At 38.4% G+C, this 21,708-nt stretch overlaps 1 protein-coding gene across 2 annotated transcripts in view; it reads left to right on the plus strand.

Annotated features, from left to right (window-relative positions):
* Window positions 1-21,708, plus strand: part of LOC128496562 (collagen alpha-6(VI) chain-like) — a 69,611-nt gene that overhangs the window by 45,008 nt on the left and 2,895 nt on the right. Inside the window, exons 23-41 of one of the 2 annotated variants that reach the window (XM_053466248.1) lie at window positions 491-544; window positions 1,487-1,522; window positions 3,617-3,679; window positions 4,386-4,448; window positions 6,936-6,998; window positions 7,296-7,358; window positions 7,462-7,512; window positions 10,865-10,900; window positions 11,659-11,721; window positions 12,962-13,024; window positions 13,115-13,150; window positions 13,290-13,326; window positions 13,832-13,843; window positions 14,441-14,934; window positions 15,259-15,349; window positions 15,831-16,502; window positions 17,145-17,226; window positions 17,545-17,699; window positions 21,174-21,350. In XM_053466248.1, coding sequence (XP_053322223.1) covers window positions 491-544; window positions 1,487-1,522; window positions 3,617-3,679; window positions 4,386-4,448; window positions 6,936-6,998; window positions 7,296-7,358; window positions 7,462-7,512; window positions 10,865-10,900; window positions 11,659-11,721; window positions 12,962-13,024; window positions 13,115-13,150; window positions 13,290-13,326; window positions 13,832-13,843; window positions 14,441-14,934; window positions 15,259-15,349; window positions 15,831-16,502; window positions 17,145-17,226; window positions 17,545-17,699; window positions 21,174-21,350 — 2,311 coding nt within the window. The remainder of the gene's footprint in view (window positions 1-490; window positions 545-1,486; window positions 1,523-3,616; window positions 3,680-4,385; window positions 4,449-6,935; window positions 6,999-7,295; window positions 7,359-7,461; window positions 7,513-10,864; window positions 10,901-11,658; window positions 11,722-12,961; window positions 13,025-13,114; window positions 13,151-13,289; window positions 13,327-13,831; window positions 13,844-14,440; window positions 14,935-15,258; window positions 15,350-15,830; window positions 16,503-17,144; window positions 17,227-17,544; window positions 17,700-21,173; window positions 21,351-21,708) is intronic. The other variant, XM_053466249.1, reaches the window with a different exon arrangement.

Consider the following 21,708-nt stretch of genomic DNA (forward strand, 5'->3'; position numbering starts at 1 on the left):
AGCCCTTATTTTACCTCAGCTGTTCCTTTATCACAGCTTTCTTTCCCCTATCTAAATATTTACCCTCTCGTACCTTTTCCTACCCCATCCTCTTACCTCACGTGAATCTCTTTATTCATGCCAATTGGTGGGAGTTCTTTAATGTTCTTTAATGTCAACTTAATGCTTTATTGTTGCCCATGATTGAAAACACAGGAGAAAGACCAAAGAGGATAAGTCCATGTTTAGAAGTAGGTGGTATACAAACTGAAAATGGGGAGGACAATGTTGAAAAAGGGAATACAGGGTTATATAGGGAATTAACAAAGGGGAACATCACACTATCATGGACACCTTGGTAATGAGCTCTTGCACCGGAAGCTGCCTTTATAAAATCTATATAAAATGCTTGACCATTTCGAATATACGTACATAAAGTTGTTAACCAAATGATGTAAAATTTTACAGTTGGAGAAAAAGAGGGAAACGCTGACTAAATTTTGTTTTTCAGGGGGAACCAGGGAAAGACGGAGTTGAAGGGGAGCCTGGCGATGATGGCCCTGAGGTAAAACCTTTTTTTCAAATATGCTGCGCATACTTTACAGAGAAAACATGCAAACTAAAAATATGTTCCTATCTAGACTTTACCGTCTTGCTGAGAATGAGATCTAATGAGTTCAGGTTGAGTGGATAGTCAAGAGGAACTGTTTACTCACGAGCTTTTTAAAAATGCTACTTGTTTTAAATGAGAACTAATATAATAGTATTAATTCCTCATACTAATATCTTAAATGTTCAATGTATCCCTCCCTTAACCATTGAAAATATTATGAGAGCAGGTATATATAATATATAATACTTTTTTAATAATTTCTTTTTTAGAAAACTGATTTAATTGATATGATGCAAGAAGCTCTAGACTTTGGTTCCCTGAGAGCCTGCCCTGACAAACTAAAATAACCAGTCAGGGTCACTCCATGAACGTTCCTTAGCGTAATATCTCTGCAGCCTTCAACAATACTGGAAAAAAGATTAATGAGTTTACAAAGTCAAGTGCAATAAATTGAAGCTCTGTATGACCACCATTGTTTAGATTCAGTTGGATATGTTTTCACTGGGCTGAGTGGAGTTGGCAGTTGACTCAAAGGGGCCTTATGTGTGTGAATAGGCAGTATATATATATATATATATATATATATATATATATATATATATATATATATATATATTATAATTAAGAACAGGATAATAGTGTATCCTTTACCTATTCCAAAGTATTTTTAGCAAAAGTAAAAATCTCGTGTTACTCCATTTTATCGTATTGGCAGAGCTATGTTAAAACAGATGTTTGAGCCAGCCGCGCTACCTCGGTTGACAAATAGGTTGACAATTGGCAATGTTGTGTGCCAAAAAGATGATTAACACCCCTTTAGGTACTGAAAGGGTTAAACAACTTGCTATTTTGTAGTAAGCAAACGTTTATTGATTGTAATTATTTCCCTTACAGGGACCAAGAGGTCGAAGAGGGCCTCCTGGTTTAAAGGTCAGTTCATTTTTTACTTTTGTTCACATAATCTCTACACAACTGATTTTATACTCTATGGTGTTTGTATTTTATGTTTTCATAGTTTCATTACTATGATCTAAATTATATTTGAAATTGACCATATTTGCCATAAAACCTGCCAGTTAACATTTTAATTTGCTTTTCTTGGCAAAATGTGCATAAGAGATTACTAGACGGGATTTCAGGTTCAGCAGCTCAACAAAGCGATGTGCCGCTCAGAGTTTTTATAGCCAAGAATAAGTAATGCTTTTTGGCTGAAGTCAGTCGCATCAGAGGACTGTGAAGGCGTGACTTTGGAAAGTACTGTTGCTGTTTTATGGAAATTCATGTTGATACTTCTCAACCAGATGTTTAGTAGTAAGAAACGAGAACCTTTTCCATTTATCTTATGATTATTTCTGGTCTGTTATGACTCCCATTACCAAGTTACGCATATCACCGATTGTATGCCGGTATACATCACGTATAACACACATTTGTACAATTTGATGTTGTACACAGAAAGAGTAGCACAGAAAAAGACATTTCTGGTATAAAGATCGAGAAACTTGTGTTGGGGCTGTGTAAAGAGGTGGAGAGGAGAGGGGCTGGCCTTGGAGATTGATCTGCCAGAAAATAGGTGGGGTGAGAGGTGTCAACACACCCTCATTACCAGCTGCAATGGTTCCATTGACGCTTTACGTCCCTGGACTGGTTAAGGCAGATGAGAGGATCTCCTCAACCAGCCCATGCCCCCACTGCCTGCAAAAGCTGGATGGTGGGACAGCTCCCTGAAGAGAAGGGCAGCTAGCTGGGACAGTATGACGGTCCTGCGAAAACATGGACTCTTGGGAGGTATGGTATATATACACCAATCAGCCATAACATTATGGCCACCTGCCTAATATTGTGCCGCCGAAACAGCCCTGACCCATTGAGGCATGGACTCCACTAGACCTCTGAAGGTCTGCTATGGTATCTGACACCAAGACGTTAGCAGCAGAACCTTTAAATCCTCTTATTATAACATAATAAGAAACATCTTATTTCTAAGGATTTAGCAGAGCAGGTACCAAAGAAATATTTTTATAGAAATGGTAAGCTCCCTCTATTCGTAATCAATAATTGGGGGTATAATAAAATAAAGGGAATCGTAAACCAAACTCTTATGTTTATTGCGTATATATCATATAAACAATGATCAATTTGAATCCAAAACAAAATCTATAAAGCAGAGTACAAAAAAATAAGTATAATGCTTGCCAATAAAGATAATCATTTGCAACATACCCGTAGGATATGTCTCTCAGTAAGCGCAGCATTCCACCGTCTTCCAACTCACTACTTCGCTATTGTATATATCCATTATCTTCGGCAAAAGTTGGCATCACCACATGGTATAACCTTGACTATGTCACTCAAAGTTTATACCGAAAGTTGTTTTTTTAAAAAAACCACCTGTAAGATTGTGACACCCGGCACGTACTGTATCTTATACAAAAAACTAAGCACAAAGAACAACAAAGTTAGGGGTTCCTATTGGCCATTCTGGGCATTAAACTCCCCACTGCTCCTTTGCAGAGAACAGCGATCAGAGTACCAGCTCAGATGGAGATGGTCTAAATACATAAATACATATGTGGTCCATTATTTGAAGATTACATTTTTGAGGATGAAATGTGCTGTTTCACCTGCTTAGCTAAATTTAACACTGGACATACTGGTACGTCCTAAGAGCCATCCTTGAACCTTTTTTGTGGACGTACCACTACATCTATAAGGATGGCAACTAGTTAAGTAGGATCACCCTAATAGACTGTAAGCTCGCATGAGCAGGACACTGTAAATTTTCTTTATTCTGTAAGGTTTTGTTTTCCCCACTAATTTAATAGCACTATCAAATCTGCTGATGCTTTATAAATAAAATATATAATATGTATAGTAGGATGTAGTAAATGTCTGGGGCATGAGTAAATGTCTGTGATAGTCCCATTTCAGTGCCATCTGGGAAAGCTTCTGTGTCTTCTCATTCATATACAGCAATGATAAGTAATATATTAACTTTATTTAACTCACTTTTACTAATTCCAGGGTGAACGGGGAAATCCTGGCGAGCAAGGAAACAGAGGAGAAGCTGGCATTCAAGGCATACAGGTTGCTAAATAGGGACATAACTTTTTAAAGCAATAATTATATGCTTCACTTTTTAAATGGCTATGGTGGGTAATTATACAACGTTAACTGAACAAGTACTTGTCTGCTAGTTTTAAAATGATTTATAGTACATGCATACATGTGTAAATAAGTTATTAAGAACATGCCATGACTTGTGTCATTTCCATCCTAGGTTAATTTGACTCTCCGTAACCATGTATTTCCTTTGCTCCAAAAAAGCTGAATTCTTTATATGTGGATTGAGAGTTATCACTTTTTTGTGAAAGCAAACTAGGGCAGGCAGCTTTTAGCCCTTTGGAAAGTTATTTCAAATAACACAGTTATAAACTGAACCCAAAGCAGTACTCTGGCCTTAAGCCACCTAGGTTTCGAGTGGAAGGTCTTGGGGATCTTCGACCACAACTGGCCTATTTACACCAGTGCTGGGATGTCCCAGTGCTCACCAGTAAGGACACAACACATGTTTTGCAGTTTGTATACTTCCTTGGGGATGGGGAGACCCTTTTATTTTAAAAGGAGTCCCTGCTTGTTATGTAACAGTTGGAATTCAGCCAATGACAAGGCAATTCTGAGGCAGACCCCAATAAACTCTGCGATGATTCATGTAAATTAATAACACAAATGTTAATTACACTAAACTTTAAATGTGCTTTTGTTAATGCATAAATACATATGTTTTTTTAAGGGTCCTCGAGGTTTGCCAGGACCACCAGGTGCACAAGGACAGCAAGGTTTACCAGGACCTCAGGTATGTAAAAATATGCACTGTAGACTGTCTATCTGTAAGCACTTACCTGTTCTCCCACAGCCGGTCCCATGGTGGCTCGCAGCACTCCACGCTGCATTCTGGCCGTACTGGCGACCTGCGTTCCCATGACCGAGCGGGAAAAACTGAACGAGGAAAACTTGATCCCAAAGCATTACTGAATTGTTATTTTTTCCTCATTCTATTTACTGCTTTAAAACAAAGATAAACTACTTCACTTCTACTACTACAACTGATTCTTGTTGGGCTACAAGCTGCTAGCTGACGACTGCAACAGTTTTATAGTCTATGAATAGCTATACAGCTACTGTTGCCTGTTGGTGTAAAATGCTGCATTTTCGCTAGAACTATGACTGCAATGGATTGCAAGTAGAGTTGCCACCCAGTTATTTTGCCAGCACAGCCGTAATCAGGCCTTTGAAGCCACTGCACTAGCAGAGTGCAGCTGCCAGCTGTTTTCACATACCCCTTCTTTCCATTCCCACTCCCTCTGGTCTTCCCAACCCCCTTTTCAGGGGCGTAACTAGAAACCTCAGGGCCCCGGTGTGAGAATCTGTTAAGGGCTCCCCCCCACCCCCCTCCCCCAAACCATCTATCCCTTTCTCACTATCTCCCCTCTCCCTCCCCACTATCTCCCCTCTCCCTCCCTACCCCCCTTCTCACGATCTCCCTTCTCCCTCTCTACCCCCTTCTCACGATCTATCCTCTCCCTCCCTACCCCCTTCTCACGATCTACCCTCTCCCTCCCTACCCCCCTTCTCACGATCTTCCCTCTCCCTCCCTACCCCCCTTCTCACAATCTACCCACTCCCTCCCTACCCCCTTCTCACGATCTACCCTCTCCCTCCCTACCCCCACTTTTCACCATCTCCCCTCTCCCTCTCTACCCCCTTCTCACGATCTACCCTCTCCCTCCCTACCCCCCCTTCCCACGATCTACCCTCTCCCTCCCTACCCCCCCTTCCCACGATCTACCCTCTCCCTCCCTACCCCCCCTTCCCACGATCTACCCACTCCCTCCCTTCTCACGATCTACCCACTCCCTCCCTACCCCCCCTTTGTAGGTCACTTACCGTCAACTCCTGTGTTGGGAGCGTGAGGCATTTGTCTCCCAACACTGCACGCTGGGCAGCGCGGTGGCGGCGGCAGCAGCGGCGGGGAGCAGAGGCATCCTGAGTTTCTGTCAGTCAGGGGGGCCCAAGAGTTGCGGTCGTTTTCAGCAACCGCTCGGCACCCCTTGGGCCCCCCCTGACTGGCAGAGCTCCAGGGCCCGGTCGCAGTCGCGACCCCTGCGACCCCGGTAGTTCCGCCGCTGCCCCTTTTTAATCTGTTGGAGATCCTAGCTCTACTCAAGATAAGAGGGAGGAAGGAATGTAATAGAGTGTGAGTAAAAGTGAGTGAAAGAGTGTGTTAGAGTGTGAGAGAGTAAGTAAGGTGAGTGAGAGTGTGAGAGAGCATGAGTAAGAGTGAGTGAGAGTGTGAGTAACAGTGCGTGAGAGGGAAAAAAGCAACGAAATGCAAACAAATGATGATGATGACGATGCTGCTGCTGGTGATGGGAGTCTGCTATACCACCATCAATGTCCGGCTCAGTATATAGTGATGAGAGTAATGCTGTGCCACTATCAGTGCCTGGCTCAGTATATAATGATGGGAGTTATGCTATACCACCATTTCTGTCTGGCTTGCTGTAGAATGATAGGAATCATGCTGTACCCTTGTTAGTGTCTAATCACTATATAATGATATGACTCATGCTGTACCGCTGCCTGTGTCTAGATCACTATATAATGAAATGAGTTATGCTGTACCACCATATATGTCTGGCTTGTTATATAATTGTGTCTGTATCAGTATCTGGATAATACTGGCCACTGTCTGTGTAATCCACTATATAATGATAGGAGCTGTAGTGTACCACTGTCCTGGGTTACCTGTACCAAAGAGCCTAAAGCTCAATTTCGTAGGGTCATACAACATTGAGAGGCTACACACCATTTGTGGCCCCACCCCTTTGTGGGGACCCTACGGCTCTTCATTTTTTAAGGAAAAGGTGGCATGCCTAATTGCAAGTATGTTACAGGGGTACCCTTTAAAGTAATAATGTATCATAAATGTATCTTTCAAACATATGGGTGCATCATTGTTGTTGACACTTATGCACATGCCACATTGACCACACACTTTATGTTCGGTTTGTGCCACCATGTTATATAACCTCAAGGGTGTCTTAATGAAAGCTGTGTATGATTATGAAACAAGTGAATATAAAATTGAAAAAATAAATACATTTAATGGATTAAGGATATAGCTTATTCATGTAATACTCAATATTCTGGCTGGATGGCTATACAAAATAAAACCAGTAAGCTTTTTGTTGGAGACCGATGACCCCTAGTACATATGTGTGTTAACCTAAGCCTACTCTGCATCTTAATGTTCTGACATCACCCATATTGATATTTTCAGGGCACACCTGGAGCTCCTGGACCCCTTGGTTCTATTGGAAACACTGGTCCTAAAGGTCAAAAGGTAAATCATGTTAGCATTGCTGAATTTGTGTAGTTACATGGCATATTTTTTATACCCTATAAGGCACTAAAACATATTTGTAATAAAGGATTTTAGTCACCCTGCTATGAGACCTTGGGCAGTATTTTACTCTTAAACAATAGATAAGTTCTACCAAAGACATACAGTATAACCATTACATTCACAAGTTCATTTTGTCAGAGTACCAGCCTAGCCTCAGTTGCCATACCTCTTAATTACTCCTTATAAAAAGTGTACAATTAATATATAGCTGTCTGACCTGTGTTTTGAATTTAGGGGGAGCCTGGAGATCTTGGAGAGAAAGGTGAACCAGGACTTGCTGGACGTAGAGGTTTGCCAGTAAGTGTTAGCATGACTGCGTTCACTGCCACATAATTGTTGTTATAGTGTAGTAATACAGAAGTAAATCTTTTCTTTTTGATTAACATTGTGTATTCCACAGGGGTTAGATGGTCCAGATGGATACGGCCCTCCAGGCTTAAAAGGAGAAAAGGTGATTTGCTTTTCACAATTTGACATTTTATGTTTTTTGATCATTGTAGCTACTGTTTCCCAACATACATAATGTTGTATATCTAGTTTTATAGTGATAGATGTTTGATGTAGCTATGCTTTAGAATGCTTCCTTTATTTTCCCCAAACACTACATATTACAGTTCTATACACTAAATAAGCCCGTTAAACTTGTTAGTAAAAATAAAAGAAAAAGGAAACCACTTTGGCATTCTGCAAAAGTAGCATTTAGGAACTATAAGCAGTCTCAGAATGAGGACGATGAAGTCCCACAGAGTTGAATACAGCTCTATGGGTTGGCTGTCAATGCCTTGGGTCCTACTCTTCCTGAAGGATTTAGCGGCAGAATGCAGCTCCTCCAGCATAAAGGAGGCATTCAGGTTTACTAGGCCTATGGGGTTGAAGGTGTTGGCGACCTCTGTTAAGAATCTATCTGTCTGTAGCTGATGGGTCTGTCTACCTTACTGTACCTTGGCTACCTGGAGTTTCCTAAAGAAGAAGAAGATGCTGCATTTCTCTCCATTCTCAAGATTCCCCACTTTTGGATTCACTGATATTCTTCATCAAAGTGCTTTTAAGGATCACTTTGGTCTCCTCGAGCTCATCCTTCACCTTCCATCTGCACTGCTGAAGTTCCAATAGAGACTGGAACTTGCTCTGCAGCCTGATGAAGTCCATCCTCCTATTACTGGCCTGCTGTCCACCCTTCAACCTGAAGGAAGCTGCGAAGTTTGACCTTGGTGTACTCCCACCACTGAGCAACAGTAGGGAAGTGGCCCTTCTCAGCTACCTTATCTACATATACTGTGCACAATTCCGCCACAATCTCCCACCTCTGCAACAGTGCAATGTTTAACAATAGCTACATCCCCCTACCTCGATCAGGCAGTAAAAGTCCTATTGATTACAAGTTATCTGGTGGTTGTCAACTGGGTCCTCAGGGTGTGCATACGCAAAGATAAGCCACACAGACCCACCTGCCCAGAAACCATTTACAATCAGATGTCAACCTCAGCCTAGCTCCCGGACAGAATGAACTGTGAAATTGCAAGTGACAGTACAAATGGGAAAATGGTATAGAGCACTCCTTTAACGTATAGATATCAGGTGACTGAGATGCAAGAAAAGTTATATTACACCATAATCAAAGTAATAAAGGTTAGGACTCACCAGAGAGAAGCTTAATCTTTATATATGTTGCATATGTGATATTATCCTCAAGGTTCAATATGATTTGCTCCAAGAGACCTTTTCAAGGAAACAGTCTGGCCCAATGGCATCCAGCTGGTTGAGGCTTCAGTCTCTGTTGACGGCTCTTCAGATGGAGTCAGTTCCTCAATCATTTTCTCCATCTCTGTTTGAATATCATTGGAATCTGGAGAGAATGGGACAGATTTTGGGGCCGTTTTATGATAGGAGCCCATGTTTGGGCTCTTGTCGTCATCTTCCTCTTTGTTTTCCCCACAGTCCTTCCTTTTGTTGCCTACCCCCTTTAGCTGAGTGCCTGCATCACGTTTATTCAAAAATGGTGCCGTAACAAAATGTACTAGTATGCATATATGTGATACTCACAGGAAAAGTGTACAATAAGAAATACAGGGGAAAAAAAATCAATGAAGTGAGTGATGTTCTTCGAAGGGGGGGGGCTGACCTGTAGATCTTTTCTCTTCACTGGTCTTGCAGAAGGCGAAAGTTTCTTCCATCACTGCATAAAATCTCTCTGAATTCTTCTGCTCTGCATCTTCCTGCTTCTCAGCTAGTTCTTATAGCTCAAGTTGCTGAACCCTAAAATGCCATTTGTTGCCAAGAAGCAATATTCACTTAGCCTTCACTCCGGGTAATCCTGATTGAGGGAACAAATCTGTGAATGAATGAGTATATGAATGAATGAGTGTGTGTGTGTGATAGCATGGGTGTGTAAGTGCTGGAACCTAGGCATGATGGGACTGTGATTGCTGTTAGCACACGTGTTAGACTAGATGGGTCAAATTCTATGTTTCTGTGTTGTATGTAACAATTAGCAAAACAGCAAAGGTGCAGATATATGTCAGCAGAGAGGAATAACCATTTTGGTCCCAAGAAAAAAAAAAAGATTTATTTTTCCATGTGTTATACCTATGGTAGGTTTTAAATATGTATACACTGCTTATTTTGACCATTGAATACAATTAAACTATTTAGTGATTTTGCTTTTGCGGCCATTAATAATAATAATCTTTATGCTAACTTTGGTTCATGGTCACTGTAGAAACAATTCACTATACATAACAAAGAGTTCTCGTTCTCAGCCAAAATAAATATCACAATATGCCAAGAATTTGTCATTGCTTTGGTGCAGAAAATAACTGCTGCTGCTATAATACAAAGAAGGGAAATAAGGTTTATGGGAACAATGTGAAATTATTATTTAGTGCTACACTTCATTACTGTATATAACACTGTAGCCTGCAGAACAGTTGTTTATATTGATCTCTTAAAGATCACATACATTTGTGATTCTGTACAGGGGGGCAGGTAAAATCAAAGGAACCCACTATGCTCTCACCTCTGCAAGGTTTGGACAATATTGGCAAAAGGCCAACCCACTCCTTCCCAAATAGGATTGTCTCATCTCTTGTTCTGGAGAAGTGTGAGCAATTTGCCATGGTGCTATAAATCATGATGTTGTTTTTTTTTGTAAGGGTTTAATTGTTCATCCCAAGAGACTTTCTCAATCACATATGATTCAGATCTTATGATAAGGACATATGCCTGACAATCCAGAATTATTGCACAGAAATGCGGAAATAAATTACCTAATGTAAGATGTGAACCTGTTCACAGAAGGACAGTGCCACTCATTAATAATAAACATGTATAATAGATAATGTGGATTTTATTTTCTGTTTCATATTGTAAATTCTTTTTTACCATTAACTCTTATTGTAATCAAGTAACTCTCTCTAGATCTAACCTGAGTTTCTGGATATCACAGCTGATAAGGGGACCTCTAGAGCATGCATTTGATCCCCAAATCGATGAGGGGTGCTTTACCCCATCCTCTTACTATCTCCTACTGGCTTAAAAGGGTTAAATACTCACTCATGGAGACCCCCTCCTCCTAATCAGGCACTATGCCGCCCAGCTTCTATATGGAGATAAAAGAAGACACCATCAGCCCGAATCCCTCGAACAGTCCTTGATATTAATGCAATAGTTGGAATTATCAGCCAACTTTTACCTTCATGAATATTGGAATATGTCAAGCTCTTAGTTTATTACTGTAGAATGTTTAATGATACCACTGCGTGCATTTTTGCATTTTACTAAATACAATCTAATATTTCTTTCAGGGTCATATAGGATTTCCAGGTTATCCTGGTTCTCAAGTAAGTATATCATTTTCCCTCCACGCTCTTTTTCAATTCTTTAAAGAAAGTTGGTGTAAGAACATTTTAAGCTAAAACAGGCCACCGTGATGCAATTATTAAATCAACAATGTAAAAAATATATTTTTAATGGACAGGTCTGCATTTCCTCTGCTTTAGAATTCATGACATTAGAGTGTAAAGTTGTGAGTAAGGCCCTCTTTACCCAATGTAATGTCATAGTCTCTTAATTCTAGTTTTGTCATACCCCTTGAATATATGTATTGTAAGGAGCACTGCATTAATTGTTGGATGCTAAATATACAGTAAATTAAAGATAATAAAAATAATTTGTAGCATGCCTGACATCTACTTAAAACTCCACTAGGATCCTCTGTTACACATTGGCTAATGCTTGATAGGCCACAATATAAAGTGATTTCATAGAAGGTATGCTTTAGATTACAGTCCTAGTCCCAAATGCCATAAACATCCATACCAGTTTGGAAGCTGCATGTTAGCGAAGCTACAGTTCAATGCAGATATTTTTTTATCATATTAATGGTGTTAGAAGTGCTTCCACACTTTTATCATAAGGTGATGCAATAAGATTATTATGTAATTTTATAACTTGAATGATCAGTGCTGTTTCGGTCCATGATGGTACCTTGTTAGGTCTATGTTCTGGGTATCTATTTAATTTAAGTGTCCAAAACTGGTACTAGTATGTAGCAAACATTTGGATTTATGTCATCATACAACAATTTATTATTTAACAGGGAGAAGATGGAGATCCCGGCAGGCCAGGTGATTCTGGACCTAAAGGAGTTAGAGGAAGAAGGGTGAGTCGCTAAAGGCTGATTATTTTTACAATCCCTGGAACTCTTTATTACCTTACAACGAGTCAAAAACTTGAGTTGGAAACCAAAGATTCACAATGCTTTTGTACAATATTGCTGACATGCAAAAAGGACTATATAAGGCTAAATTATTACAGTAAAACTAGTAGAGGACATTAAGATTACTTGGTTTTACTACAGGACAGACACAGTAGCAACAATGACTGAAATCCCTTTTGCAGCATTATTTTACAAAGAATCAACTGGTGTCTGTGTCACTGGACCTTAAGGAGAAACATTTAAGAACTGGTATTGTGTATAACATAAGCAAACGCCCTAATCTATTTTTGAGTGTCTGTTTTTGTTAGATCTTGTGTTTTGCTTTAATGTCTAAATGTCTCAGTGACCAAAGATCGAAACCACAGCTTCTAAGACTTCTTAAATAGGTTCATTTATTCAAATACATACAGCACCAATGGATGGTAGATGATAGCAACAGGGTGGCGATACTTGAGTTTTGTAGGCTCGTTTTGATGAAACAATGACGTACAGGGTAAAGGTGATCTCCATGGCGTTTTTTATGGAGTCAGGTTGAAGTAATTACCTTTTACAGCAAGAACATATCTATACATTTTACTATAAGATCATCTACCACACAAAGGCAGTTCCAGAGCCTGACCTTGGGAGGGTGCACTAACACACACCAAGACACTTGCACTACACACACACAAACACTCACACCAACACAATTAGAAACTTAATACTAACACACACATCCAGACACTTAGCACCAGGAGGCAGACCTTTAGATGTCTTACCAATAAATTACATTAGCAGGTATTACAGGTATTTCTTTTCCCTAACTCAAATTGTGTTCCTCCTGGCAAGGTATATCACGTATATGTGAATATGGTAAAGCTGATGGTATAAAATGTTATTTTTTCAGTTACAGGCCACAATTCTGTAAACATCATGCCAACAGTCAACAACAATTTGTTTACAAAAGAACAGTATAGAGTAGGTCCATAGGTCACTTGTGACTTCTTACAAGAAATAAAAAACTACCATAGCCTTCAATTGATAGGAATCGAGTGAGCAGCAGTATTTGTCTGATCACTCCCAGCTGTTCTCTTTCACAACTTAACAGTAGATAAGAAATAATTCATATGGTTTTAAAATAATTTACTGAGCATGTCTGCTAATAATCCACATAAATTTGTCATCATCTGATGTGATGTTTTAGGGCAAATCTGGTGAACGAGGATCAACTGGAGATCCAGGAGAGAGAGGACGACCTGGGCCAAGGGTAAGATTTTTTCCTGGATTTAAACTATTTAGGCAAAAACGTAGCACCGTGTAAGATATCTGCTCCAACATATTTTTTATTATGTTTTAGGGCTTAAAAGGACAACAAGGCACCACAGCCATGACGGTATGCATTCACAATCTTCAAAACTGATAACGGCATTTAGGTTATTTAATCATTTCCCAGAGTAGCAGTATTAAAGTGAAGTAGCAGGAGCTTTTTTTACATGTTTTTAATATACATAAAGTACATATTTCTTTTACAGCCTTGTGAACTTGTGAATTTTACTCGAGAGAATTGCCGTAAGTAGGAGTTTGTTTCTTCTGATTGCATGGCATGGTATAGTCACGTTTGTGAATTCATATAAAGTTCACTTCTCCCAATGAAAGTAAACCTAATATTACGAAGCAGAAAGCACTGCAGCATTATATCAGTTAGTTTCAGAACTCTAAGAGTTCTTAAGACCCAGGGGGGAAATTGAAAACCAGTAGAAACAACAATCTTTTTACTATTACAGGATGGGAGCCAATGCAGAAATTGCAGGGTATTGAGATGTATTACGTAACACTGTGAAATATGTTGAATAACATATGACTGCACTTTAGTTAAAGATTACTCTTGCTGTCCTGCATAGGGAACTCACCCGGTCTTTAATGGAGGATGCCCTGCATATATTTTTTACATTTCATATGTATGGTATCTTTTGTACAATAAAACAATTAAACAATAACATTTTGTGCCTAGTTCTAAATCATATTTTTAAATGATTGTGACTTAAATCTGTTTTGTTTTATTTTTCATCTACAGCTTGCTTCTCAGGTAAATCATTTATTTATTAAAATATTTATAATTAATAGATGTTATTGTTATAAATATATATATATATATATATATAATGAAATTTGTGTGAAGGTACATAATTTGATGTAGAATTTTGTTTCATGTAGTTTGCATACAGTTAATGTTCACTATTGCATTTCTGAACTAAGCTTCCAAGAACAAACTTATTATCTCCCTCGTGACCTCTCCAATACATCCAAATTTAGGCTCACTTTATTTTGGCTGAAATGAATACTTTTAATTAGATGTCTTCCGAGCATTGTTAGATAAATAAAATAAGGAATTCTCAATATCCACATGATATTGCTTTCTTCTATTACTAGAATAAACACTTTTAATATTAGAAGAAACCAGTACCATTCCAGTGTTGAAAACGCCTTATTCCAGTTAAAGAAATGATTTTGAAAAACTACATATACACTGATCTGAGTTACATATATTTAGTTCCTGTTGAGGATTTACGATTACGGATTCCTCCTCTGGAAAATGTTCCATTTTATACTATACTTGTGAACTGTGATCGTGCATTCCAGAAAAACAACACAAGTAACGTTTCATTTCTATTTTTTGCCTAAGGTGGTCAGAAATGTCCTGTATACCCAACTGAAATAGTGTTTGCCATTGATGCATCTCAAGATGTTTCACCCTCTGCATTTCAACGCATGAAAGACATTATGATATCTTTGATTGAACCATTGGAAATAACCGAAAGTAATTGTCCTAGGGGAGCCAGAGTTGCAGTTGTCTCATATAATAGTAATGTTAAACATCTCATCCGTTTCTCTGATTACAAGAGAAAAAGTCTGCTTTTGGAGGCAATTCGAGGTATTGCTCCAGAGAAGTCATCTTCACAAAGGAATATTGGTGAAGCCATGGGATTTGTAGGAAGGAATATATTCAAGCGTATTCGTCAAGGAGTTCTCATAAGGAAAGTTGCCGTGTTCTTTGCCAACGGTCCATCCCAGGATGCTACTTCAATCAATACTGCTGTTTTGGAATTCAATGCACTTAATATAGTACCAGCTGTGATTGCCTTCAATGATGTCCCTAATGTCAGAAATGCTTTTTCAGTAAGCACATAATACAGTAAATTTATTCTTTTATACTTAAATTTCTTTATCAAGTCTCACCCTGTTTTACACTATAGTCATCATAATTGTTAATACAAATTACTTATGGGAAAGTGTACTATTTTACTCATTAGACATGTTAATTATATATTGGGCTATAGTATTCCTGTCAATGCACCCTTTCATACAACTAGGGGCAATGGGCAGTATTAAACTCTAATATATTTCACTGAAAAGGATTCCCTTTGAGGTTCAACAAAATATTTTTCTCTGAAGAATATGGCACTGGTGCTACTCCACTGAACCCTTGCTTGTGTTTCTTAGGTGGACGAAAGCAGAAGGTTTCACTTATTTGTGTGGAGAAGGCTGCAAGACCAGATACTAGAAGTGATTTCCCACTGCTCACTTTGTTATGGTAAGAGTTCAGGTTTTTAATGAGACTGTAAGCAGATTATACGTTATTTACAACATTTTTTTTATTATGACCAATTTGAAAACTAAGGCTTTAAGAACCCTCAATCTGCCAGGAGGAGCTTTAAAGCTTACACGAAAGCAGAGCATTATTGGCTGTAATACTGTGATGGGTACATTCACATCCTCTCCCTGGACTACTATGATTTGAAGCAATTTAACACTGCTTTTTTTTTACATACGGTATATTATAATAATAACAAAATCACAGATAATACTTCATAAGTCAATGACATGATGGAGCAAGGTTTCTATATGTATCGTATTTTATTCTTTGATGTGCCAACCAAAACTGAATCTTCAATTACTGATTGCAATCATTTAACCAAGAAAGTCCTCTGTGTTAATGCATGTGAACAATAGCTAATACATAACATCACGGTAAACATGCCTTGTGTAATAATAAAACTATATATTCTTTCCAGATAAATGCAGTCCTGATGAGGAATGTGAACTGGACCCTGTACCTCCATCTGAAGTAGATATGGATATTATATTCATGTTAGATGGCTCACGCAGCATTAGAAGTGATGACTTTCAACGTGAAAAGGCTTTTGTGAGCAACATGCTGGATCATTTCCTTATATCAAACAAGCCCAAGACATCAGATACAGGTGCCAGAGTGGCTGTTGTCCAACAAACAGTCCCAGGTTTCATGCCAAACCGAAATATAAGTCCTGTTAAAACTGAGTTTGATCTGGTCAGTTATGACAATAAGAACCAGATGAAGAGGCACATCCAGGAAGATGTCACACAGCTGGAAGGTCCATCTGCAGTTGGCTACTCAGTCCAGTGGGCTATCAATAATGTTTTTGCAAAAGCTACTAGGGCAAGGAAGCACAAAGTCATTTTTGTGCTCCTTGGAAGCAGAACAAGTTACTGGGACCGAGAAAAACTGAAAGAGGTGTCTCGGAGAGCTAAATGTGAGAAATTTACCCTGTTTGTTCTAGCATTTGGAAAAGAAATAAATAACAATGAGCTGATGGAGCTTTCTAGCCTTCCGCATGACCAGCACTTACTGCACTTGCATAGTGTTTCCAACTCTGAGCTGGAGTATGCGCAGAGGTTCACTCAAGCCTTCATGAATCTTCTTCACAGTAAGCTGCACATTTTTATTATTTTATTACGTCTGATTTTTTTTCCATATTTTGTGTACTAAATATCAAAATCCGCGAGTTCATAGAAGTGTAAATTCTGTGCATTTGTGTTGCGTACCAAATCAGTTGCATTGAAAAAATATAGCGCACAAAAGAGACGTTTCTGTTTTTGTGTTTATTCGATTAATAATCAAATTAATATGGTTTTAAGTCATCTATGCAAGTTAATTGACTAAAGTCAGGGGTATAGTCCTGCACAGATCTTCCATCCACTTTAATGCACATCATATATAGCGGACATCCTCTACATCAAGAGTTCCAATATCTCAGGTCTTTGAAGCCGACTAGCTACATACTGTTTGATTTGCAGCTAGTACTTCCTAAAAGGCTTATGTTTGTCAACCATTACCTGTTTTAATGTGTTTAATTCTTTGTCACTTTTATTCCAATGGAATATGTTTTATATGTACTATTTATTGTGTGTTCATTTTTTTGGTCTATATTATTGAACATATGCAGTGTTTTTATTCCTTCTCTCTATTAGCGCTATCACTAAAATATTAATGTAAATTTTTTTACTCACTGTAGTTCATGCCTATAGTGTGTCTCAGGCAATTAAGAGATTTGTGTTCTTGCTTTCAGGTGAAATGAATAGATACCCTCCATTAGTGATGCAAGGAGAGTGTGAAGGGCGCGGAGACTCTGTGTTCTTTTTACCAGAAAGGTGAGTTTTGACTTAAGCCGTGAAAAAACTCTCACCATATTTTGTCCTTTGTCTTATCTAATATTCCACATAGGCTTTTAAAAAAATCTCACTGTAGTAACCTCTACCAATTTTACTGGAAGGCACTTATCCACCACCCTCCCAGTACGGACCAATATTACAATTTGTCTAAGGTCTTTGGTGGGAGAATAAGGAGTTAATGCTCGGGATTTCCCTTAAATGCAACTTGTATAGAAAATGTGCATTATTGCAAGATACAGCTCATTCTTTTTAAGATTGCATTAAGAGAGCATATAGAAACATGTTCTGCATCTGTAGTTTGCCCACAGTTGAAATTCCTCCAGAGGAGGATGTAGAGTATGTGGAAGAAGTACTAGAAGAGGAAACTGAATATGAGGAGATAACAGAGGAAGACTACGAAACACCGAAAGAGACTGTTGGAATGGCAGTTGAGACAAAGATTATAAGCAATGGTATGTACCATATGTGTGTGTGTGATATCGGTGATGTGTGATATAAGAGGCCCAGTTTTATTTCTCTTGCATGTTTTCTCAATCTGGTTATGTTACATTTAATCTGTCCGCTCTGCCCTACTGGAAGAATGGGTATATGGACAATAGAAACTGGGTATTGCTTGGCCTCCAGCCAAATGGGGGTTATAATGTGTGTGACCCAAACATTGTATGCCTTGATAAAGTTGCATTTAGTTGTAGAGCAGGTGAGGGGATAATGATATGTATCTCCTTCCTCTACCCATGTCAATAGGTATGTGGTGGCCCAACAGACAGGAAAAGAGACTTCAGTGGCATTGCAAGCTTAAAGTTAAATGTCCACCTATTTTCATGTGATGAATGCATTAATTCATGTGATTTTCATGTGAAGAATGCATTTTATTATGGGTTTTTGTCAGAATCTCAGGGTGAAGGACATTATATGTTCACATTAATAACTTTCATTCCACAACCTGTGTTTCTGAAATCTATACGTCAACCCAAATTAAGTGGTTTGTTGTAAAGTAAACTAAGGCACATGACATAACACTTACAAGACTGCTTCCTATTTTACATTTAGAATCAATTGAGGTCTTTGTACAATGATCCAGGTATCGAAATAGTATTTTGTCCACATGATTCTATGCATATATTCAAAACTAACAAAAAGGATCCTGAAATCTATCATCTGCTTAAAACAAACTTTCTGTCCCTTTATCCTAGTGATGTCACATCCTTTGTTGCATCATATCACTAGCTGGGAATGGAGGCCTACACAATGCCATAGTGTCAACCTATCCATAGTTGACCAGCTAGCTTTAATTTTCATATGATTTTTTAATCTTACTCATGTTTTTCTTGAACATGTTTATCAATGAGTGAGTAGTGTTCAGGGGAAGGGTGGCTTCTTCTGGCCTGGGATGAGTGCCCCCCACCCCAAATAACCTATACAGTAACACACACAGTAATTGACACACTTACTGTAACATATACACACATTAAAACATACTTACTCCATTATTCAGCAATTGTGTCATATCACACCTCACTCTCTCACCCTGACGTTGCCTGGATCCTTTCCTTATAACTGCTCGCACGCTCTAAAATAAGCCATGCTTTTATGTGAAGTCAATGAAGTCCCTCCTCCAAGAGAGCATACTACAGGTATATCTACTCTCCAATGACACATTTCTGTAGCACCTGGCCAAACCGCCCTGTGTGAGTCATGGAGAGGTACACCTATAGAGATGAAGATATGATACAAATATGATACAGATAAAACAATGTAAGATCCATGGCTATCTTGCTTATATGATTTTCAAGCCCTAACCTGGACCTGCCTGTGTTTACTGTTTAGCCAAAACAGGCAAGTGCAAAGTCCCTTGAAAGTCTTCTCACCCTGGCCTTGAAAATCCCGTGGACAGTCCTGTTGTGCATTCATAATTTATTACTCCAGAGGAGCATGACAGTTAAGGAAATAGATAGTGAAACTCATTGTAAGAATGCTTGTAATTTGCATTTTTAAGTTAATTGTGGTGCCAAAACATGTCAGACAGTAGCAGTTTCTCATGGCTACATTGCCAAATGTTCTTTGTCTGCTTTAAATATGGCAAGGATGGCGTACATTATTTTAATTAAGGGTCAATTGTAGTTTTTTGATAGTAATAAATATCATTTGTATAATAAGTATATTTGAAATAATAAGTATACATCCCAAGAATTACGTAACAGATCATATACCAAAAGAGTAAAATATTTTTTCAAATCAAAATATGTTAGATAGTAGTAGAATACGAAGAACTTGAATGTTTTCCTTGGAAACTATTTTTTAAGGATATTTTTCCACTACTACAGATAAAAGATCCATGGCTATCTGGCTCATAGGATTTTTCAAGCCCTAAGCTAAACCTGTCTGTGTTTACTGTTTAGCCAAGATATATTTAATCCAATTGCATTCGGTTCTTTTTTTTTTTTTTTTTTACAATGGGTACAGTTTAAGAACTAATCAATCCTCCACTAAAACAGACATTATTTGCATAAACTAATTTCTTCCTCTTTTTTTATTTTTTTATATTTGAAAATGTATCGATAGCATACAAAAATAACTTAAAATAACAAGATTACCTTTCAGACTCCAATAATGTTCAATTAAGAAAGAGTTCAAGATAACGTATGCAATGTAATGGATGAACTGAAGATTCAATAATTTTCTGGTTAGTGAGCAACTAAGAAGCTTCATAACCATGCATCAAATACTTTGTGGGAAGAATTGTTTTGTGGATCAGGGTTGGAAAGATGGCCCACACTGATGATTAATGAGGTCTATTCACTAAAGTGGGAGTTGATAGGAAAGAAGTGGATTCAATTCACAGCCAACCCCATCAGCTGCTGCAGGAAAAACTTTGCTTCTGATCTCCCCTGACCATTCCAGGGACACTGTGCAGCTGAGCGATGTGGCTTATTGTACTGAATAAAGATAGAAGTCCGATCAGTATTTCAAAATTCTTACAAAACTAAAAAAATAAAGCACTTTTCTGCCACATCATTTACAGCCATTCTGCAAAACATTTCTTCTTTCTGTAATCTGTCATTTCTTGCCATTGATTGACAGCTTCAAGCAGCCAATCGGTGACAGGAAAGTATTTCCATTGAAATGAATGGGAGCGTTCTGTGGCAGGAAAGTACTTCTATTAGAATCGATGGGAATACTTTACACATGCACATTGGAAATCAAACATACCCCTGCATGCCAGCCCTGGAGCTGACTGGAGGCGAGTCCATTCAGCAAATGCATGTCTTGCAGGTCATTTAGCTGGGGGGTAGGGAAAGGGCCAAATGCATTTGGGGGCATTCTGCTGAATACCCCCATACATTTGCAAATTGGACCACATGAAAAGGGACCAACAGTTCCAACAATTTTCGCAGGGCATATCTTCAAGGGGATTGGTGAGACTACAATAGGCAGACAAACCCGTGCATTAGGTCCCTACTCAAAAGCTTACAATCATGTGCATTAAAATGCATATGATGGCTGGAGTGTCACTTTAAAAGGAAAAAGGAAATAGCCGTTTTAGCTCAAAAGAAAATGGTGTCTTTAGTCAATTTGATATTTTTTATTGGGTCTTCACTTGAAGAAGAGACCTCTTAGAAAGCATATCTAAGCCTTGCCCCCCCCCCCAAAAAAAATAGCATGAACTTCATAGGCTAAATTTTAAATTAACATTTTCCTGGCAAGTCGCAGCAAGTTAAAATGGTAAAATAGTACATTGTTTTTTAGTGAAATTCACTTTTTAGATCTTAGAAAACAACACTAGTATGGCACAGCAACATTAATCCTCACGAGGCTCAGGAGGTATTGAATATGTAATGAAAATAAGTTATTTATATATTTTTAAAAAAAACCTAATTAAAATATTGGGATATTGAGGAACTTCTTTTTAATCTCACCTGTTTTAGCTCCAGACAAGTGCTTACTGGATATGAATTTTGGCACAGCATGCAGGGAATACCAACGCATGTGGTATTATGTAAAAGATGTTGATGCATGCTCCCAGTTCTGGTATGGAGGTTGTGATGGGAATGGAAACAGATTTAGCTCTGAGTATGAGTGTCTACAGACTTGCTCACCCAAACGTAAGTGGTTTGTCCTAAATGAAATAAAAAAAACAATTATCTGGAAACTATTAAATGCTTAAGAATCTAGCATACTGTCGTCTTCTGTTTGGATGTTGAGATTTCGATCATCACGTGGCATTATTTGTGGATTTCCATTTTATATATTTTTGATTTTCTTTTGGTTTTCATAAAGAAACAAATCTTGGTGACCTCTTTATTGGCCCTTCTTTGCAATTCATTTTTTTCATAGGTTTTTTTTATTTAAACGAAAAATATATTGTGAATTGTCTATGGAAAAAGAATAACGCAAAGTAATCTGGAATGGCAGTATACTGAATTAGTCCCTTGTTAGGAAACCAGCATATGCTAAACTAAG

Source organism: Spea bombifrons, chromosome 5, assembly GCF_027358695.1.
Source record: "Spea bombifrons isolate aSpeBom1 chromosome 5, aSpeBom1.2.pri, whole genome shotgun sequence".
In the NCBI taxonomy this organism is placed as follows: Eukaryota; Metazoa; Chordata; class Amphibia; order Anura; family Pelobatidae; genus Spea; species Spea bombifrons.